This window comes from Ranitomeya variabilis, chromosome 5 (genome assembly GCF_051348905.1).
Source record: "Ranitomeya variabilis isolate aRanVar5 chromosome 5, aRanVar5.hap1, whole genome shotgun sequence".
NCBI lineage: Eukaryota > Metazoa > Chordata > Amphibia > Anura > Dendrobatidae > Ranitomeya > Ranitomeya variabilis.
In genome coordinates, this window is record NC_135236.1 from 7,702,339 (window position 1) to 7,726,289 (window position 23,951).

Below are 23,951 nucleotides of genomic sequence, written 5' to 3' on the forward strand. Positions count from 1 at the left end.
ACTCCGAGAAACTGTGGCTGGGGGGGCAGATGGACCGGCCCCCTTCTCCCACTACCATCAGACACCGTACTCACACTTGCCACCCTATTCACACTTGCCACCTTAGACGCACTGCCACTCGCATCCTCAACCATAGACACTTCTATACCCGCACCCTCCTCATCCACTCCATCAGTCACCCCACTCTCACTCACATGCATACTGGGGTCAGTTTTATTTTGCCTCACCTTTTGGGTATTTCCAGGTTCACTGCTACCGCCACCTACTGGTGGCATCCTCCCTGCTGGGGGGTTTGGCACACACAGCGCTGCTGTCCCTTTAAGAGTCCTGCTGCCATAGGACTTAAGCAGCACAGCCTGACTGTCCACCACAGCAGGCACAGAGTCTCCTCCCTCACTGGCAGGTAGGAAGCCAGGTGCAGACCCGCCTCCAGCTCCATCCTGCCTTGTCACCGGAGCCCCCACCGCAGGTAAGCCCCCAGACTCAGGGGACCCCACCAGGCAGGCGCCCTTGCTGCTGTCTGCTGCAGTCCCTGCTCCATTGCAGACCACAGCTAAGACCATTTTTTTTTCCTTTCTTTGGGAAGCCACGCCCCCAGCCTTCAGCCGCACAGCACAGCTTTCCAAAGCTGCTCCTACATGGGCAGCGGGTGCCGAGGAGGCCACGCCCCCTGAGACTGGCCGCAGCGGGACCCCCAGAGCCGACCCAGAGCTGGATCCACCCCTCCCAGGAATCCCCCCGGCAGTACCAGTCCCCTGAGGCACAGCGCCCCCCACCACCACACCCTGGGCCACAAACAGCCTGGCCACAGCAACTCCAGCGGCTGGCCCCAGGCTAGGCCACTCTCCCTCAGCATCCACCAGTGGCGGTGCCCCCAGTGCAGGAGACCCTGACTTCACCGCAGACCCCGCCAGGGGAGGCCCCACCATTTTATTTTTATGAGCCTGTAATGCCGAAGCCGCAGGCCTCTCCCCCTTTACTTTACTAGGTGCCTGGGACCCCAGAAGCGATCCAGATTTAGCGGATCCGTAAGTGGGGGACCCGGACACCCCAGCGCTCACCGCCGGAGATGCGGTCCCGGCTGCCACTCTCTTGCCCACCTCTGGGCCACCTTCCACACCATGCTCCATATCAGACACATCACTACCCCCTCCGTTACCACAAACAGAGGCAGCGCCCTGCGTGTCATGGCCTGTAATCTCCCCGCTCCCCCGCTGCGGACCCACAACAGAGTCCGAGCCGGGGTGGGTAGCGGGTGCCGCACAGCGGGATCGGGGGGCCCCAGAGAGGGGGACATACACATATTTCTCCACAGTAGATGTTTTCTTGCTATTCCTTTTCTTAACCTTCCTCTTCATCCCCCTCCTGGTTGCCTCGTCCTCACAGATCTCATCCCCGAACCTCAGCTGGTTAAAACGGACCGGGGACTCGATCTGCCGGATCTGCTGCATGACGAGGCAGCCCCCCTCGCTGCTACTACCACCATCCTCATCCTCCCCCTCGCTCCCGCTGTCCCCTGAAGGGCCAGAATCTGACGGGAGAGCCACCTGCTCGGGGGCTATCCCGCTATGCGACGCCTGGAGATCTCTTACCAGGCCACCAGGCGGTGGGTAGGGCGCGACCTCCTCCTCGCATTCCTCATCATCCTCCTCCACCACCTGGCCGGAGCTCCGTGACCCCTCCGGAGCCCCACCGGTCATGGCTCTGAACCGGTCGTCGTTCTCCAGCTTTTCACGGAAGGGCCCGCTGCCATCCAGGATCTCACACCTCCGGCTTTCCAGGTCTTGTATGGATTTTTTTATCTTCTTCACCGCGGCGGATAGCTCGGCCTTCTTATTGCCGGAGGCCCTGTCAGACCTCTCCTTAGCTACCCTCAACTCCTAGCTTCCTTGAGGCGTCCTCATACTCGCAGAGGTGCGCATGGATGCGTGAACCATAGCCCACGGCGGATTCTCTAGCCGCCTTGGTACCCCAACCAAGGGGCACCGCTGCAGCACCCCTGCTTGTACTAGGCCTACCTCCAGGGGAAGGAGCCGCCGCGGCCTCAGGGGTCCTACGGGTCTTCATACTGGATCCCTTGCCTGATCCTTGGCCAGATCTTGTGGCCCTAGCCGGAGTTGGAGTCCTCCCACCCCCCGCCGGCTTGGACCGGGAGGCGGGGGCCCAGCCCCGGAGGCCAGTCCCAAAATGAGCCTTCTTTCCTGGGAAGGGGGCAGACAAAAAGTCCTGGATGAAAAAGTTTACCTCCCTTCCCAGGAGCTCTCTCTAGGCAGCACACAGAGCACACGGCAAGCAGGCTCCACCTCTTCCTGCTGTGCAGTCACTGTGCACATACATTACATTACTGATCCTGAGTCACATCCTGTATTATACCCCAGAGCTGCACTCACTATTCTGCTGGTGCAGTCACTGTGTACATACATTACATTACTGATCCTGAGTTACGTCCTGTATTATACCCCAGAGCTGCACTCACTATTCTGCTGGTGCAGTCACTATGTACATACATTACATTACTGATCCTGAGTTACCTCCTGTATTATACTCCAGAGCTGCACTCACTATTCTGCTGGTGCAGTCACTGTGTACATACATTACATTACTGATCCAGAGTTACGTCCTGTATTATACCCCAGAGCTGCACTCACTATTCTGCTGGTGCAGTCACTGTGTACGTACATTACATTACTGATCCTGAGTTACATCCTGTATTATACCCCAGAGCTGCACTCACTATTCTGCTGGTGCAGTCACTGTGTACATACATTACTGATCCTGAGTTACATCCTGTATTATACCCCAGAGCTGCACTCACTATTCTGCTGCTGCAGTCACTGTGTTCATACATTACATTACTGATCCTGAGTTACATCCTGTATTATACTCCAGAGCTGCACTCACTATTCTGCTGGTGCAGTCACTATGTACATACATTACATTACTGATCCTGAGTTACCTCCTGTATTATACCCCAGAGCTGCACTCACTATTCTGCTGCTGCAGTCACTGTGTACATACATTACATTACTGATCCTGAGTTACCTCCTGTATTATACCCCAGAGCTGCACTCACTATTCTGCTGGTGCAGTCACTGTGTACATACATTACATTACTGATCCTGAGTTACCTCCTGTATAATACTCCAGAGCTGCACTCACTATTCTGCTGGTGCAGTCACTGTGTACATACATTACATTACTGATCCTGAGTTACATCCTGTATTATACCCCAGAGCTGCACTCACTATTCTGCTGCTGCAGACACTGTGTACATACATTACATTACTGATCCTGAGTTACATCCTGTATTATACTCCAGAGCTGCACTCACTATTCTGCTGGTGCAGTCACTGTGTACATACATTACTGATCCTGAGTTACATCCTGTATTATACTCCAGAGCTGCACTCACTATTCTGCTGGTGCAGTCACTGTGTACATACATTACATTACTGATCCTGAGTTACATCCTGTAGATCTTTTATTATAAAAATGAAAAACATAACAATAATAATAGCGGAAACCATAATAAAAAAATTTAGCCAGAAAATAATCAGTATAATGAACACTGGTCCAGCCGCTCATCCTCTCCTCTCACACATATTATATATACAGAATAATAACCAATAATAACTAACATTAAGTACTTACACCTTCTGGTCACCAAACTAAACAAAAAGAAATAAACAATCGCAAACAAAGACTATACACACACTTTTTTTTATATATATATATATATATATATATATATATATATATATATATATATATATATATATATATATATATATATATATATATATGTATAAATAAAATAACTACAAATTAAACAAATATATACAATACTACAAGCTATCCTCCATTCCCAACCCCCCGCACTGACCTGAGAGCTGGTCCTGCGTCTCATGCCTCAGTCCATGTCCAACGTCCATAGGCCAGATCAGGCAGTGCCAGTTTTCCCCCAAACAACCCGGTGTCCCATAGACCCACAAGATAATCCCACCTCCCCCCTTTTCCCACCACCCAACCTAATACCTACACCCAATTCTATATCCCCATATACAATATATACAATATATACAGCAGCACACACCACAATAATCACAACTCACGAAGCCCAAGTTCGGCGCCTGCAGCCCTACATCACTGTATAATGATCAAACAAAACAAACATCTACAGTGTCAGCAGCAGCCCACCACCAGGAAAGGAGATGACCAGACTAGGGCACACTAAAAGAAAAGCCCCTCCAGAGGAGCGCGGCCCTCCGTGCGCCCAGTCTCCCATACTCCAGAGAGCGCACCTTCACCAGGTCACCGAGTATGGTCCTAAACACATCGTCCACTGGGAGGATTTTTCATTGCGTCGATACTAAGCACCGTGCGTTCCACGTGTGATACCTAACCACTGCGCTAACTAGAAATAAGGTGCAGCGGTCCCGACCACCCAGGTCTCTGAATGCTCCATAGGCCCATTCCGCATAGGAGAGACCGGCCAGCCGAGACCAGCCAATGAAGGCGCCCACCCTGTTGTACACCTCTGTGTTGAAGGGACAATGAAGCAGGAAGTGGTCCATGCTTTCCAGCATGTTTTCTCGGATCGAGGTTTCTGCTGTGAATCTATATATATAATTGTCTAAGGGTTTTTCCGTCTGTCTGTCTGTCTGTCTTTCTGTCCTGGAAATCCCGCGTCTCTGATTGGTCGAGGCCGCCAGGCCTCGACCAATCAGAGACGGGCACAGCATGGCGACGATGATGTCATAATGGAAATCCCGCGTCTCTGATTGGTCGAGGCCGCCAGGCCTTGACCAATCAGCAATGGGCACAGTATCGACGTAGATGTCATAATGGTTGCCATGGCGACGATGATGTCATAAAGGTTGCCTCGACCAATCAGCGACGGGCACAGTCTGCTGCGAATTCTGGAATCATCATTGTCCATATACTACGGGGACATGATGCATATTCTAGAAGACCCGTTGCGTTAGAATCGGGCCACAATCTAGAAGGATAATATTTTTCCCTGAATCTTCTTATAATGCAGAATTTGTAGGAAATCTACAGAGCGTCCTGTCTATTATCAGAAGAGATGTGGATACTATTGTGAATCAGTAGATAATGAGGCCGCTCAAAACTGAAGTGGCCCTGATGAATCTGCTTCAGTTCGGCGGACGGCACAATGAGAGGAGGAGTCAGGGCTCGTACCCATCAGTGAGAATAGAGTGGCTCCCATGTTGTCATTGAAAAGTCGGAAAAGTGGCACGCGATTTTCATGCAAGTACAAAGTGATTTTTCTCACCCAGCGTCTGTATGACGTCCATATGCAATACCATTTTAACATTAGCTGTTACATAATGGAATTCTCCAGGTAACAAAGATAGTTTTCAAAGAAAATATTCTTCAGTGCATAGATATTGTAAGATTGCTCTTACTGAGTGTATTGGGGGACACTCGCTTGGCCACAATATTCAGCACACGGGCACGGGTTTTTCAAACAAAGCAGTCCATTCGGTTTATTAAGCCTCATAAACCATCATGAGCAGTCCATTTACACACTGAACAGGACATCACATCAAGTCTCAGATCCTTAGTCTGTGGCAACTAAACACACTGGTCCTCTCTGACCAGTTGCCGTGGGTTACCACACAGTTCATGACACAAGTACCAACAGTCTGTGGAGGTACCTTATGGGAGCTCCTGCTCCACCTGCTGACTCCTTGTCAGTCCACTGGGAAAGCTGCCCACGGGGATCACCAACTTGCCTGGGCGGCACACATCAGTCAGTCCAGACCCACCGGAGGACTGTAGCTTCCCCACACAGTTTCACTGTGCGCTTCTCAGGGATCCGGTCCTACTCCCAGGACCTCCCACGCTGCTCCGGGATCCGGTCCTACTCCCAGGACCTCCCACACTGCTCAGGGATCCGGTCCTACTCCCAGGACCTCCCACGCTGCTCAGGGATCCGGTCCTACTCCCAGGACCTCCCACGCTGCTCAGGGATCCGGTCCTACTCCCAGGACCTCCCACGCTGCTCAGGGATCCGGTCCTACTCCCAGGACCTCCCACGCTGCACAGGGATCCGGTCCTCCTCCCAGGACCTCCCAACACCAACATGTGCTTTCCAGGAAGCCTACTCCCAGGTCTTCCAACACAGGAACATACACAGGGACATGTGACCCACACTCTGGTCATATTATGTACCTTGTAACCACTCCCCATAGGTGAGGTATATCACATGGGCTGATCACGTGATCATGACATCACTGCAGGTCCTCATACTCCTGCAGGGAAAAAAGGTACAGTGAGTGCCCTCACCCAGTGGTGAGGTATGTGGGTAGCCAGACCCTCCCATCTCTCATAGCTACCCGCAACCCGGACCCAGGTGCACTAAATGACATCTTCAGTGCTTACGTGCTCTAATGACAAGATACTCCGGGTTGCATCTCGGAGCATCCATCCCTGTGACACATACCTCCCATTAACCACAATGCCGGACACTGTCTCGCTACCACATCCATGCATACCCATGGCCTCAATATGCGTATACTGGAGAGACCATGCAGCGCCCCCTACCTGTTACAGGGGTCACTGCATCACAATACACCATGTTCCAAATTATTAGGCAAATTACATTTTTCTCAGATTTTCCTAAAAGGTTGGGGCAAATGACAGTCAGTCTAATAAAAGTCATCACCCGTTAGATTATACATCGAATTTTATTGAAGAAACCTCCCAATGATAACAGTATAATCTCCACAATGAATTAAAACTCAAAATGCACTGTTCCAAATTATTAGGCACAGTACAATTTCTAAACATTTGATATGTTTTAAAGAACTGAAAAGTCTCATTTGTTGAATTTGCAGCATTAGAAGGTCACATTCACTGAACAAAAAGCTATTTAACTCCAAAACCTCCTAACAGGCCAAGTTACATGTTACCATAGGAACCCTTCATTGATATCACCTTCACAATTCTTGCATCCATTGAACTTGTGAGTTTTTGGAGAGTTTCTGCTTGTATTTCTTCTCTCCCAGAGCTGCTGTTTTGATGTGAACGGCCTCCCACCCTCATAGATCTTTTGCTTGATGATACTCCAAAGGTTCTCTATAGGGCTGAGGTCAGGGGAAGATGGTGGCCACACCATGAGTTTATCTCCTTTTATGCCCATAGCAGCCAATGACTCAGAGGTTTTCTTTGCAGCATGAGATGGGGCATTGTCAGCATGAAGATGATTTTGCTCCTGATGTTTCTGCTTTTTAGACCATGGAGGAAAGTTGTCAGTCAGAAACTCTATATACTTTGCAGTGGTCATTTTCACACCTTCAGGAACCTTAAAGGACCCTACCAGCTGTTTCTCCATGATTCCGGCCCAAAACATGACTCCTCCACCTCCTTGCTGTCGTTGCAGCCTTGTTGGGACATGGTGGCCATCCACCAACCATCCACTACTCCATCCATCTGGACCATCCAGGGTTGCTCAATGCTTATCAGTAAAAAAGACTGTTTGGAAATTAGTCTTCATGTATGTGTGGGCCCACTGCAACCATTTCTGCTTGTGAACACTGTTTAGAGGTGGCCGAATAGTAGGTTTATGCACCACAGCAAGCCTTTGAAGGATCCTACACCTTGAGGTTCGAGGGACTCCAGAGGCACCAGCAGCTTCAAATATCTGTTTGCTGCTTTGTAATGGCTTTTTAGCAGCTGCTCTCTTAATCCGATGAACTTGCCTGGCAGAAATCTTCCTCATTATGCCTTTATCAGCATAAACACATTTGTGCTCAGATACAGCCACAAATCTCTTAACAGTACGATGATCACGCTTAAGTTTTCGGGAAATTTCTAATGTTTTCATCCCTTCACCAAGGCATTGCACTATTTGATGCTTTTCGGCAGCAGAGAGATACTTTTTCTTTCCCATGTTACTTGAAAACTGTGACCTGCTTAATAATGTGGAACATCATTTTTAAGTATTTTTCCTTTAATTAGAATCATCTGGAAAACCAATTATCCCATGTGTTTAAGATTGATTTCAGTGATACTTTGAGCCCTGAGACACAATACCATCCACGAGTTTATTTGAAAAACAAAACAATTAAATCTTTCTCACACTTAAATCCAATTTGCATAATAATTTGGAACACAGTGTATATAGGTTAGATAGATAATAGCTACAAATATGTGAGTGACATAAATAATTAGCACTCTGCGTATGCAAGTTACTGTACATGAATTTAACTAATCAATCAATAAATTACATAAAAATGGCATGTGATTCCCAAAAATTTTAATAACCAGCTGTGGTAAAGCAGACAGCTGGGGCAGATGTTTATAGTCTGGGTAAAGGTAAATAAACATGGATGTACCCAAGCTATTAATATCAAGTCACAGCTGTATACTTAGCCTTTTGTAGTTAATAAAATGGGGGCCTCCTCAAAAAATAATGTAGGGTCACCCTATATTTAATAGCCAGCAAAGGCTAGGCAGACAGTTGTGGGCTGATATTAATAGGCTAGGAAGAATCCATGGAAATTGCCCTTTCCCAGATTCAAAAACATCATATCTCAGCTGGACCAGAAATTGCGCATCCATAAGATCTGGCACCTCCACTCTTCCCTTGTGATCTGGTACAGTGCCAAGCGGAATGATAGTAATGGTGTTGATGTCAACTTTATTTTGCCAGGGGACTTCAAGCCCAGGGATTAGTAATGGAGAGGTGCCTCTAAGATGCCCCCATTACTAACCCCAAAGTCATATCGTAAATAAAAAACTCCCAAAATAAAGTCCTTTAATTGAAATAAAGACACAGACTCCTTTTTTAAATAAAAATAATGAAACAAAGTTATACTCACCTTTAGGCCTAATCCACTGAAGCCTATGTTCTCTTTAACCCCTTACTGACCTTGTACGGGATAGTACGTCCGAGGTCAGCTCCCCTGCTTTGATGCAGGGCTCCGCGGTGAGCCTGCATCAAAGCCGGGACATGTCAGCTGTTTTGAACAGCTAACATGTGCCCGCAATAGCGGCGGGTGAAATTGCGATTCACCCGCCGCTATTAACTAGTTAAATGCCGCTGTCAAACGCAGACAGCGGCATTTAACTACCGCATCCGTCCGGGCGTCCGGATATGAGCGCATCGCCGACCCCCGTCACATGATCGGAGGTCGGCGATGCTTCTCCATTGTAACCATAGAGGTCCTTGAGACCTCTATGGTTACTGATCGCCGGTGGCTGTGAGCGCCCCCCTGTGGTCGGTGCTCACAGCACACCTCATTTTCAGCTACATAGCAGCGAACAGCAGATCGCTGCTATGTAGCAGGGCTGATCGCGTTGTGCCAGCTTCTCCCATGGAGGCTATTGAAGCATGGCAAAAGTAAAAAAAAAAAGTAAAAAAAAATGTGAAAAAAATAAAAAAAATATAACAGTTTAAATCACCCCCCTTTGCCCCAATCAAAATAAATCAATAAAAAAAAAATCAAACCTACACATATTTGGTATCTCCGCGTTCAGAATCGCCCGATCTATCAATAAAAAAAAGCATTAACCTGATCGCTAAACGGCGTAGCGGGAAAAAAAATAGAAACGCCAGAATTATGTTTTTTTGGTTGCCGCAACATTGCATTAAAATGCAATAACGGGCGATCAAAAGAACGTATCTGCACCAAATTGAAATCATTAAAAACGCCAGCTCGGCACACAAAAAATAAGCCCTCAACCGACCCCAGATCATGAAAAATGGAGACGCTGCGAGTATCGGAAAATGGCGCAATATTTTTTTTATTTTTTTTTTTTAGCAAAGTTTGGAATTTTTTTTCACCACTTAGGTAAAAAAGAACCTAGACATGTTTGGTGTCTATGAACTCGTAATGACCTGGAGAATCATAATGGCAGGCCAGTTTTAGCATTTAGTGAACCTATTAAAAAAGCCAAACAAAAAACAAGCGTGGGATTGCACTTTTTTTGCAATTTCACCGCACTTGGAATTTTTTTCCCGTTTTCTAGTACACGACATGGTAAAACCAATGATGTTGTTCAAAAGTGCAACTTCTCCCGCAAAAAATAAGCCCTCACATGGCCATATTGACAGAAAAATAAAAAAGTTATGTCTCTGAGAAGGAGGGGAGTGAAAAACGAACACGGAAAATCCCAAGGTCATGAAGGGGTTAAAAGACCAAAAATAATAAACAACCATATCCCTCACCTGTCCGACGTAAAGATAATTCTGTGATGTCTGTGTTGTCTACAAAAGAAAAAAAATTAACCATATTCCTCACCCATCCGACGAGAAGATAATCCATTTGTCCCTTGACGAGCCTAGGTCTGATATATCTAGGTGACTTGCTTAGGCTACGTTCACATTTGCGTTGTGCGCCGCAGCGTCGGCGCCGCAGCGCACAACGCAAACAAAAACGCAGCAAAACGCATGCACAACGCTGCGTTTTGCGCCGCATGCGTCGTTTTTTTCATTGAATTTGGACGCAGCAAAAATGCAACTTGCTGCGTCCTCTGCGCCCCGACGCGGGCGCCGCAGCGACGCATGCGGCGCAAAACGCAAGTGCGTCGCATGTCCATGCGCCCCCATGTTAAATATAGGGGCGCATGACGCATGCGGCGCCGCTGCGGCGCCCGACGCTGCGGCGCTGGCCGCAAATGTGAACGTAGCCTTAAAGGTGGCATGATTCAAGCATTCAGCCTACCAGCCAGCAGAGACACTGAGCTGCGCGTGCTTGAACAGCATCCGTGCCTCGCGGTGTCATGAGGAAGCTGAGCAGAGTTAATAGCCAATAAACTGTGTTCATGGAGTGCCCCCACGTTAACAGCAATGGGGTACTCGGTACCGGGTCCCTCTCGGTTCTGGGGATATCACGGTGGCCCAACCCGGTCCGTGGCCCTTCGAGGGGCGCCCAATTAAAAGGGTGAAGTTTGTCTAGTGTTTGTGACGCCACCTGTGGTATTCGGTCAGGGTGACCGACGCTGCTAGGGGTCCACTGGGGTGATGTTATGGCAGCTAGATGGTATACCTTCCCACAGGTGAAGTGTGTCCCCAGGGCTTCCCAGTGTGTAGGTGGTGATGGAGGACGTTGTAAGGCGCAGTGAATAACGAGGACACAAGGTTGCAGTCTCTTTACCTTTTACTGAAGACTTCAGCGTCCACAGTCCAGAGTACTGCTCACAGGGCAGATGGAGTCCGGCCGGTCCGGAGGCACATCCAGAATTCCCTTAGCCAGGTGGAAATCAGTAGCCTTCCTACTAGCGCCTGTGTGTTGTAGTACCTCCCTGCTGAGCACCACGGGATAGTCCTCACAACCTTTCTAGATGTTTCTGAGGTTCTCTCTCTCTGTCCCCCAGATGGTATGGATAGGACAACCCCTATGACGGGGATGGCCTGAGGCTTGTTTATAGGGACCCTAGAGACGCCCCGACCCCCACAATTTGCCTCCATGTCTCCTAGGTATTAAGGTCGGGCAGCCAACTTGGAATTGACTGTCCTGCCAGTCTCTGGAGTAATACGTAGAGTCAATAACTCCCTCGGTGTTCCGGCCACCGGATACGCGCCTCAGAAGGAGGCTGCCGATCTCGGGGCAGAACTCCTCCTGGTGTTATCTCCTTGTGGTGTGACTTCGTTTCTCACTCTCTACAATACACTTCCCTTCATGTCCTTTCTTAGGATGCTGCCGCACGTGGGGCAGGCGCAGCTCCGTAGCTTTCTGTCTCGCTAGGCCTCTGTCAGGATCCCACCCCTGACAGGGACCCACTGTCTGCAGCTCAGATGTTCCTCCTTTCCCCCTGTCTGCCTGACAGGTCTTGACTGGGCCAAGCCCAGCCAGCGTCTCTCTCACTTTCTATCCAGCCCAACAGTTTTACCCTTCTGTGAGGAGTGCCCTACTAGATAGGAGCATGGCTCCCCCTGGTGGACTGGAGTGTGAAGTGTGGTGTATGGTTTGTGATACCTGGAAAGATGAACTCCTTTAGTACCATCAGACGTAATATCACTCCCCCTGGTGGAAGAATGACATTACTGCAACGACCAGGACTCTGGGGCACTGCATTCACCTCACTGAAGTAACTGCGAGCGGTGTGGGAAAGTTTTTCCGCTTGCTGACGTCAGTGAGGGAAGGATGTCATTACTCTGCCTTTAAATATTTATTACACCTTTACATATTTACTCCTCCTTTACATATTTATTGCGCCTTTACATATTTACTATACATTTACATATTTACTGCGCCTTTAGATATTTATTGCACCTTTACATATTTACTCCTCTTTTACATATTTACTCCTGTTTTACATATTTACTCCACCTTTACATATTTACTCCACCTTTACATGTTTACTGCGCTTTTACATATTTACTATACATTTACATATTTACTGCGCCTTTAGATATTTATTGCACCTTTACATATTTACTCCACCTTTACATATTTACTCCTGTTTTACATATTTACTCCACCTTTACATATTTACTGCATCTTTACATATTTACTCCACCTTTACATATTTACTCCTGTTTTACATATTTACTCCACCTTTACATATTTACTCCACCTTTACATGTTTACTGCGCTTTTACATATTTAATCCTCTTTTACATATTTGCTGCACCTTTAAATAATTACTCCTCTTTTGCATATTTACTCCACCTTTACATATTTACTCCACCTTTACATATTTACTCCACCTTTACATATTTACTCCTGTTTTACATATTTACTCCACCTTTACATATTTACTGCATCTTTACATATTTACTGCATCTTTACATATTTACTCCACCTTTACATATTTACTCCTGTTTTACATATTTACTCCACCTTTACATATTTACTCCACCTTTACATATTTACGCCACCTTGGGGTACATGTGTTGTTTTGCTTTATGTTGTACCTTTTAGGGAGGTCTGAGATCGGATGATACAATTGTGACATTTTGGGTTTCTTTCTCTATACAACGTTTGCCGGTTGGTTTAGAGCAGCTTTTCACACTTGTGATCATAGATTTATTGTCCTGTCGCCTGCGATCACCAGAAACCATATACTGTAATGCTGTGATAATGCTGTATACAGTGTCAACCACAGTCTCCTAGGAAGCATCTCCTAGGAAGCTCAGCCCGGGTCTTGTCAGGAGAACCAACATGGCTCTGGCGGGGGCTTCATACCACTGGTGCCTGGAAACCATGTTGTGCTGACAAATGGCGGACGAAATGATGGAATATTACTAGAGAAGTAGAAAAAGTAATTACTCGGCAAACAAAAAAAAGTTGCCGGACCTGGCATGAGGCTAATTGTCACAATCCTGGCACTTACTCTGATGACAGGGACATTGTGACGGGGTATGCGACAGAGCAGAAAGAGACACCAGGCCAATAAACAATCCAACAAGATTTATCGGAACAGGGAACTGGGACAACAATAATAAAAGTAATTCTGTAGCATCCGCAATGAGTCCACAATGAATCCTCACAAAGGGAGCAGATCCGGGGTGCCACCCAGCAATCCGACGCCAGGGAAATACAAATAGTCCTTGAGTGAATTCAATGGCTCCAGCAGATAAGGGCCACAACACAGTCCAACGTGGCAGCTTTTAACCCTCCACACACGGGCACCAGGATCTCGCCTCAGCATAAGATCCGAGCCCTTTGCAAGTCACCTCACAACTGAATCAGCCAACACATGAGTCTATTGCATACCTCCCAACCGTCCCGGATCCCGCGGGACTGTCCTGATTTTGACAGTCAGCCTCGGGATCCCGGGCGGGACACTAATGTCCCGCACTACGTGCCTAGGGCGGGGACAATGCAGGGGGCGGCACCTGAGTAGCTTAGGTTTGTGGCTGTTTTTTTTTTCTTATACATGCTGGGTCTCTTCCCGACTGATCCCGCCCCCCCCCCCCCCCCCCGCCCTCTGTGTGTGCGGCGCTGCCACGCTGAGGCAGAGAGCCAGCAGCGATCAAGATGAGAGGTCAGCGACTCACTACCTCCTGTGTGTGCACGGAGCTCCGGCTTCTCCTGCTCTTAGCTGCTATCCCGGCAGAGAAGGAGAGACGGGGGAGGTGCCGGGACAGTGCAGAGCTGTGAGCAGCCGGAGAAACTGAAGAGCTGCAGTGCACATGGCCAGATCAGCCGCCCCTGCAACACAGAGGAGATTGTGTGTGTGTGTGTGTGTGTGATGTGTGTGTGTGTGTGTGAGATGTGTGTGTGTGTCTGATGCTGCATGTGTGTGTCATTGTGTGTGTGTGATGCTGCATTTGTGTGTGTGTCATGTGTGTATGAGGTATCTGGTGTGTGTGATGGCTGGGTGTGTGTGTGTGATGGCTGTGTGTGTGTGTGTGTGATGGCTGGGTGTGTGTGTGTGTGATGGCTGTGTGTGTGTGTGATGGCTGGGTGTGTGTGTGATGGCTGCGTGTGTGTGTGTGATGGCTGCGTGTGTGTGTGTGATGGCTGCGTGTGTGTGTGATGGCTGCGTGTGTGTGTGATGGCTGCGTGTGTGTGTGTGTGATGGCTGTGTGTGTGTGTGTGATGGCTGGGTGTGTGTGTGTGTGATGGCTGTGTGTGTGTGTGATGGCTGGGTGTGTGTGTGATGGCTGCGTGTGTGTGTGTGATGGCTGCGTGTGTGTGTGATGGCTGTGTGTGTGTGTGATGGCTGCGTGTGTGTGTGTGATGGCTGGGTGTGTGTGTGTGTGTGATGGCTGCGTGTGTGTGTGTGATGGCTGTGTGTGTGTGATGGCTGCGTGTGTGTGTGTGTGATGGCTGCGTGTGTGTGTGTGATGGCTGGGTGTGTGTGTGTGTGTGATGGCTGCGTGTGTGTGATGGCTGCGTGTGTGTGTGTGATGGCTGCGTGTGTGTGTGATGGCTGCGTGTGTGTGTGTGATGGCTGCGCGTGTGTGTGTGATGGCTGCGCGTGTGTGTGTGATGGCTGCGTGTGTGTGTGTGATGGCTGCGTGTGTGTGTGATGGCTGCGTGTGTGTGTGATGGCTGCGTGTGTGTGTGATGGCTGCGTGTGTGTGTGTGATGGCTGCGTGTGTGTGTGTGTGTGATGGCTGCGTGTGTGTATGTGATGGCTGCGTGTGTGTGTGATGGCTGCATGTGTGTGTGTGATGACTGCGTGTGTGTGTGATGGCTGTGTGTGTGTGTGATGGCTGCGTATGTGATGCATTTGTGTCAAAGCTGCATGTGTTTGTGAGCTGCGTTTGTGATGCTGCGTGTGTATGTGTGATACTGTGTGTGTGATGCTGCATGTGTGTGAGCTGTGTGTGTGCTGCGTGTGTGTGAGCTGTGTGCGTGTGCATGTGTGTGAGCGTGTGTGTGAGCTGCGTGCCTGTATGTCATTATACAGTATGGAGAACTGTGGCCATTATACAGTATGGAGCATCATGTGCGGTCATTATACAGTATGCAGCATCATGTGCGGTCATTATACAGTATGAAGCATCATGTGCAGCCAGCATACAGTATGGAGCATCATGTGTGGTCATCATACAGTATGGAGCATCATGTGCGGTCATTATACAGTATGGAGCATCATGTGTGGTCATCATACAGTATGGAGCATCATGTGTGGCCATTATACAGTATGGAGCATCATGTGCGGTCATTATACAATATGGAGCATCATGTGCGGTCATTATACAGTATGGAGCATCATGTGTGGCCATTATACAGTATGGAGCATCATGTGTGGCCATTATACAGTATGGAACATCATGTGCAGTCATTATACAATATGGAGCATCATGTGCAGCCAGTATACAGTATGGAGCATCATGTGCGGTCATTATACAATATGGAGCATCATGTGTGGCCATTATACAATATGGAGCATCATGTGTGGCCATTATACAGTATGGAGCATCATGTGTGACCATTATACAGTATGGAGCATCATGTGCAGTCATTATACAGTATGGAGCATCATGTGCGGTCATTATACAATATGGAGCATCATGTGTGGCCATTATACAGTATGGAGCGTCATGTGTGGCCATTATACAGTATGGAGCATCATGTGTGGCCATTATACAGTATGGAGCGTCATGTGTGGCCATTATACAGTATGGAGCGTCATGTGTGGCCATTATACAGTATGGGGCATCATGTGTGGTCATTATACGGTATGGAGCACTGTGTGGCCATATTTTTTTGTTTATAACTATTGTATATGAAACAGTGTGATCAGCAGTGCTAAATGGGTGTGGTTGGGACGTGGATATGGGTGTGACTAATTATGAATGGGTGTGGTCAGAGGCGTGGCCTAAAATTTGCCGCGGCACGCGAAGCGCGCCCCTAACTTTGTCCCTCTTTCCCATCTTCAAAAGTTGGGAGGTATGGTCTATTGTTCTGTGTCCTGGGATCCAACCTTCAATGGAGGAGGGAGGGCTCCCCCTACTGGTTGTTGACTCAAGCCTGATTACATGGCAGTCCAGGGACACAGGTCGGGGGAGGGACACGCTGTTAGGCCATGTGCACACGTTCAGTATTTTTCGCGTTTTTTTCACGTTTTTTCGCTATAAAAACGTGATAAAAACGCGAAAAAAATGCTAACATATGCCTCCTATTATTTACAGTGTATTCCGCATTTTTTGTGCAAATGTTGCATTTTTTTCCGCGAAAAAATCGCATTGCGGAAAAAAAAGCAACATGTTCATTAAAAATGCGGAATTGCAGGGATTCCGCACACCTAGGAGTGCATTGATCTGCTTACTTCCCGCACGGGGCTGTGCACACCATGCGGGAAGTAAGCAGATTATGTGCGGTTGGTACCCAGGGTGGAGGAGAGGAGACTCTCCTCCACGGACTGGGCACCGTATAATTGGTAAAAAAAAAAGAATTAAAATAAAAAATAGTGATATACTCACCTTCGATGGCCCCCGGAGTCTTCCCGCCTCTCAGCGGTGCATGCAGCCGCTTCGGTTCCTAAAGATGGTGTGGTTCAGGACCTGCGATGACGTCGCTGTCTTGTGATTGGTCGCGAGACCGGTCATGTGACCGCAACGTCATCGAAGGTCCTGAACCACACCATCTAGGAACGGACGCCACTGAGGACATCGGCTGTCTGCAGAGGGTGAGTATAACCATTTTTTTATTTTTTTTATTATTTTTAAACATTCTATCTTTTACTATAGATGCTGCATAAGCTGCATCTATAGTAAAACGTTGGTCACACTTGTCAAACACTATGTTTGACAAGTGTGACCAACCTGTCAGTCAGTTTTAGCATTCTGAAAGCTAATTACGCTTGCAAAATGCTAAAAAAGACGCGAAAAAAACAGGAAAAAAACGCAAAAAAAAAAAAGTGGATTTCTTGCAGAAAATTTCCGGTTTTCTGCAGGAAATTTCTGCAAGAAATCCTGACGTGTGCACATACCCTTACAGACATGGTGACAGGAAGGGCTGTGACTAGTGATGAGCGAGTACACTCTTTGCTCTGGTGATCTCTGAGTATTTGTTAGTGTTCGGAGATTTAGTTTTCCTTGCAGCAGCTGAATGATTTACAGCTTCTAGCCAGCTTGATTACATGTGGGGATTCCCTAACAACCAGGCAACTCCCACATGTACTCAGCCTGGCTAGTAGCTGTAAATCATTCAGCTGCCGTGATGAAAGCTAAATCTCCGAACACTAACAAATACTCAGAGACCACCAGAGTAACGAGTATACTTGCTCATCACTAGCTGTGATGTAACCTTCAGAGCCAAGACCGGAACAAAATGTGTCCCATAATCTGTCTGAAAGTGAGCGGTGGCTTCATAGTGCTGATATCGGGGAGGAATATATGGGGCAGATCCACCACCTGCACCGTTCTGCATTAATGATGACACAATCTGTACAACGCACGTTACAATGGAATCACAAAGATGCTTTTGTTTCCTAACAGACATCTCAGCAAGAAGCGGAGATCCAGCGAGGATTTACCCTGCTCCTCGACTCTGCTCCCAAAGTGACCATGTTCATCTCCCAATGCCGAATAAACCTATCCTTACAGAGGTTCTCCAGCAACGTGAGGACAATGGCCAACTTCCTGCAAAGAGCCGGCAAGAAGGTGAGGCCGCCGGGCTGCGTGCACTGCCGATTCCCATTACATGGTCTAGGACATAAACCCCAAATAAGCATCGAAAACCCTCAGAGAACATCAGAGACGCTCTGTGTCAGACTTTGTCCTTCTAACAACCCACACAGGATTTATTCCCGTGTTTCTCAGTACATTATATGTGGCATCACTGAAAACTACAAATAGTCTTGCAAAAAGCAAAGTTCTCATCAGTGGAAAAGTTGTGGCTCTTGGAAGGAGCGGAGGGAAAAACAAAAGAACAAAAATGAAAATTGGCAGAAAGTCGTGGTTACATTTTGTAATAACTAAGGTGGTGACACCTGGGTGGTCCGCACTTTGCTTCTTAGTGACTGTCCAAAATATGACAGAGTGTAGTCGCTTAACTTCACAAGATCCGGCTGTCCGAGGCAAGCAAACCCCTATAAAGAACGCAGAGACCGCTTATTACTGTTCCTGCCTTTCTGTATACAGTAGTATAATGCCGCCTCGTCCTCACCCTGCGCTTGTGGAGCTGCTCGGTGTAGGCACAATCAGCACAATGCAGACAGGAGCCTGCCCTTCTGTAACTGGGGCTCATAGACCAGGCCAAGTTACAGGGAAAATCTGATTAAAAAAGGATTTAAATGTTAAAAGCAACCGAGTGGTCTGATAGCATCCGATCGCATAACATCGTATCTAAGCACGTTCGCTCATCACTATCTATTAGCAATTTATGGGGGTCACAATGTGTAAAATAAATTTAAAAAAAAATGAAAAAGCAGGAAAAAAAATAAAGCCACTGTGTATCTAAATCACTGTTACGACCCCCACCTTAATTGCAAAAAAACCAAAATGTGTCCAATAAAGAGCCGTACGGTAATTGCTACAGAAAAGGAAATATGTTTTGAAATGTATTTTAATTGTGTTCATAAAAAAGTTTTAAAAAAAGGGAAAAACAGACACGTTTCTCCCACTAATAGACAAAAACAAAGAGTATGACACTGAGATGGGAATAAAACACGGAATCACGACAAAAAGATGGAAAAAACATTTTAAATATCCGAATTAGAACAAAATTGACCCCATTAACGAAAAAACTCAAAAAATGTGGTTGGAACAGTGGTAAATGGTGCAGCGCTCAACTGGTTGATATTCTGCATACAAATAAAGTCTGCGTAGGGAACGTCCATGAAAAGACGAGAGCCGGCGGAGGAGACGCCTATGACATTTGTGGCTCTTAGGACTTCAGAGTGTTCTTCACATACAGATTACTGCACAGAACATCCTTACAATCTACTGCATATTATGAAGTATAGGAAAACACTATCTGTGCCTCCGAGAAGACACCGGCATGGAGACAACCAGGACCCAGCTGGGTCGCCGGCAGACAGTACCAGGAGATACTAACCTGGCTATATGGCAGAATATTACCCAGAGCCGCCATACTCCTTAATGCTAGGCTTAGACCAAAACCGCCATATTCCTTCCTGCTAAGCTTAGACCAAAACCGCCATATTCCTTCCTGCTAAGCTTAGACCAAAACCGCCATATTCCTTCCTGCTAGGCTTACACCAGAGCCAACATACTCCTTCCTGCTAGGATTATACTAGAGTCGCCATACTCCCTCCTGCTAGGTATAGACCACAGCCACCATAATCCTTCCGGCTAAGCTTAGACCAAAACCGCCATACTCCTTCCTGCTAGGCTTACACCAGAGCCAACATACTCCTTCCTGCTAGGCTTATACTAGAGTCGCCATACTCCTTCATGCTATGTATAGACCAGAGCCGCCATACTCCCTCCTGCTAGGTATAGACCAGAGCTGCCATACTCCTTCCTGCTAGGTATAGACCAGAGCTGCCATACTCCTTCCTGCTAGGTATAGACCAGAGCCGCCATACTCCTTCCTGCTAGGCTTAGACTAAAGCCGCCATACTCCCTCATGATAGGCTTAGAACAGAGCCGCCATACTCCTTCCTGCTAGGCTGAGACCAGAGCCGCCATACTCCTTCTTGCTAGGTATAGACCAGAGCCGCCATACTCCCTCCTGCTAGGTATAGACCAGAGCTGCCATACTCCCTCCTACTAGGTATAGACCAGAGCTGCCATACTCCTTCCTGCTAGGCTTAGAGCAGAGCTGCCACACTCCCTCCTGCTAGGCTTAGACCAGAGCCGCCATACTCCTTCCTACTAGGTATAGACCAGAGCTGCCATACTCCCTCCTGCTAGGTATAGACCAGAGCCGCCATACTCCTTCCTGCTAGGCTTAGACCAGAGCCGCCATACTCCTTCCTGCTAGGCTTAGACCAGAGCCGCCATACTCCTTCCTGCTAGGCTTAGACCAGAGCCGCCATACTCCTTCCTGCTAGGCTTAGAGCAGAGCTGCCACACTCCCTCCTGCTAGGCTTAGACCAGAGCCGCCATACTCCTTCCTACTAGGTATAGACCAGAGCTGCCATACTCCCTCCTGCTAGGTATAGACCAGAGCCGCCATACTCCTTCCTGCTAGGCTTAGACCAGAGCCGCCATACTCCTTCCTGCTAGGCTTAGACCAGAGCCGCCATACTCCTTCCTGCTAGGCTTAGACCAGAGCCGCCATACTCCTTCCTGCTAGGCTTAGACCAGAGTCGCCATACACCTTCTTACTAGGCTTAGACCAGAGCTGCCATACTCCTTCATGCTAGGTATAGACCAGAGCCGCCATACTCCTTCCTGCTAGGCTTAGACCAGAGCCGCCATACTCCTTCATGCTAGGTATAGACCAGAGCTCCAATACTCCCTCCTGCTAGGAATAGACCAGAGTTGCCATACTCCCTCCTGCTAGGTATAGACCAGAGCTGCCATACTCCCTCCCTCTAGTCTTAGACCAGAGCCGCCATACTCCTTCATGCTAGGCTTAGACCAGAGTCGCCATACACCTTCTTACTAGGCTTAGACCAGAGCCGCCTTACTCCTTCCTGCTAGGTATAGACCAGAGCCGCCATACTCCTTCCTGCTAGGCTGAGACCAGAGCTGCCATACTCCTTCCTGCTAGGTATAGACCAGAGTCGCCATACTCCTTCCTGCTAGGCTTAGAACAGAGCCGCCATACTCCTTCCTGCTAGGCTGAGACCAGAGCCGCCATACTCCCTCCTGCTAGGTATAGACCAGAGCTGCCATACTCCTTCATGCTAGGCTTAGACCAGAGTCGCCATACACCTTCTTACTAGGCTTAGACCAGAGCCGCCATACTCCTTCCTGCTAGGTATAGATCAGAGCCGCCATACTTCCTCCTGCTAGGTATAGACCAGAGCTGCCATACTCCTTCCTGCTAGGTATAGACCAGAGCTGCCATACTTCCTCCTGCTAGGTATAGACCAGAGCTGCCATACTCCTTCCTGCTAGGTATAGACCAGAGCTGCCATACTCCTTCCTGCTAGGTATAGACCAGAGCTGCCATACTTCCTCCTGCTAGGTATAGACCAGAGCCGCCATACTCCGTCCTGCTAGGTATAGACCAGAGCTGCCATACTTCCTCCTGCTAGGTATAGACCAGAGCTGCCATACTTCCTCCTGCTAGGTATAGACCAGAGCTGCCATACTCCGTCCTGCTAGGTATAGACCAGAGCTGCCATACTTCCTCCTGCTAGGTATAGACCAGAGCCGCCATACTCCTTCCTGCTAGGTATAGACCAGAGCTGCCATACTTCCTCCTGCTAGGTATAGACCAGAGCCGCCATACTCCGTCCTGCTAGGTATAGACCAGAGCTGCCATACTCCGTCCTGCTAGGTATAGACCAGAGCCGCCATACTCCTTCCTGCTAGGTATAGACCAGAGCCGCCATACTCCTTCCTGCTAGGTATAGACCAGAGCTGCCATACTTCCTCCTGCTAGGTATAGACCAGAGCTGCCATACTCCTTCCTGCTAGGTATAGACCAGAGCTGCCATACTCCCTCCTGCTAGGTATAGAACAGAGCCAACATACTCCTTCCTGCTAGGCTTAGACCAGAGCTGCCATACTCCTTCATGCTAGGTATAGACCAGAGCTGCCATACTCTCTCCTGCTAGGTATAGACCAGAGCCACCATACTCTTTTTTGCTAGGCTTAGACCAGAGCTGCCATACTCCTTCATGAATGGTATAGACCAGAGCTGCCATACTCCTGGATCGCCCCCCAAGGCTAGGGGTTACTCGGCACCGGGTCCTTCGGTTCTCGATGGGGATGTCATGGTGGCTGACCCGGTCCGTGGCCCTAGGGACGTCCATAATAAAAGGATAAGGTCTTTAAAGGGATATTGTTCGTGATGCCACCTGTGGTATTCGGTCAGGGTGACCGACGCAGCTTAGGGGTCCGCTGGGGTGGTGTTATGGCAGCTACACGGTATAACTTCCAACAGGTGAAGTGTATCCCCAGGGCTTCCCAGAGTGTAGTTGGTGGATGGTGAGAGGTGCAGTGAAGAACGAGGACACAGGGTTGCAGTCTCTTTACCTTTTACTGAAGGCTTCAGCGTCCACAGTCCTGGGCACCGGATCACAGGGTAGGCAGGGTCCGGCTGGTCTGAAGGCAAATCCAGAGTCCCCTTGTCCAGGTGGAATGCAATAGCCTTCCTATGCGCACAGTAACACAGTAGGTCCTCACTTGCTTAAGCTCTAATGAAGTCCTCACTGTTATTACTCTTCTCTCTCTGTTCCCGGTGGTCGGATAGAACAAAACCCGTATGACTGATGGCCTGAGGCTTGTTTATAGAAACCCTAGAGACGCCCTGACCCCCACAAGTTGCCACCGTGTCTTCTTAGGTATTAAGGTCAGGCAGCCAACTTGGAATTGACTGTCCTGCCAGTCTCTGAAGCAATGGCGTAGAGCACTTTACTCCTTCGGTATTCTGGCTACCAGAATGCGCACCAGAAGGATGCAGCTCCTCTCGTCTACTATCCTCTCTGGTATCCACTTGTTGCTATGCCTTCGTTTCTCACTCACTACAACACGCTTCCTTTCAATGTCTCTCTCTTTGGATGCTGCCACACGTGGGGCAAGCGCAGCTCCGTGGACCCTCGTCCTCCACAGACTGCAGTCTGGATCTGGCTGGAACCCACTCCAGCCAGCTTCTGCCAAACTCCGTCGGGATCTTACTGTCTGTGCGAAGCCCAGTCAGCTTCTATCTAACTTCCTAACCAACCCACCAGTTTTACCTAACTGTGAGGAGTGGCCTAATAGATAGAACCTTTGCTCCCCCTGGTGGACTTTGAGTGTGAAGTGTGTGGTGTGTCATGATACCTGGACAGGAGTTATCCTTTATTGCCTCCAGACGTAATATCACTCCCCCTGGTGGAGGAATAACATTACTGCAGCAACCAGGACTCTGGTGCGCTGCATTCCCTCCTGCTAGGTATAGACCAGAACCACCATACTCCTTCCTGCTAGGCTTAGACCAGAGCTGCCATATTCCCTCCTGCTAGGTATAGACCAGAGCTGTCATACTCCTTCATGATAGGTATAGACCAGAGCTGCAATACTCCTTCATGCTAGGTATAGACCAGAGCCGCCATACTCCCTCCTTCTAGGCTTAGACCAGAGCTGCCATACTCCTTCCTGCTATGTATAGACCAGAGCTGCCATACTCCCTCCTTCTAGGCTTAGACCAGAGCCGCCATACTCCCTCCTTCTAGGCTTAGACCAGAGCTGCCATACTCCTTCATGATAGGTATAGACCAGAGCTGCCATACTCCTTCCTGCTAGGCTGAGACCAGAGCTGCCATACTCCTTCCTGCTATGTATAGAGCAGAGCTGCCATACTCCCTCCTGCTAGGCTTAGACCAGAGCTGCCATACTCCTTCCTGCTATGTATAGACCAGAGCTGCCATACTCCTTCCTGCTAGGCTTAGACCAGAGCTGCCATACTCCTTCCTGCTATGTATAGACCAGAGCTGCCATACTCCCTCCTGCT

General features: G+C 48.5%; 1 protein-coding gene across 1 annotated transcript in view; it reads left to right on the top strand.

Moving 5' to 3' along the window:
* The window catches only part of LOC143773234 (erythropoietin-like), a 175,120-nt gene that overhangs the window by 138,828 nt on the left and 12,341 nt on the right, over positions 1 to 23,951 (top strand). The window contains exon 4 of the mRNA XM_077260726.1: positions 17,873 to 18,037. Within this exon, the coding sequence (XP_077116841.1) occupies positions 17,873 to 18,037 (165 nt within the window). The remainder of the gene's footprint in view (positions 1 to 17,872; positions 18,038 to 23,951) is intronic.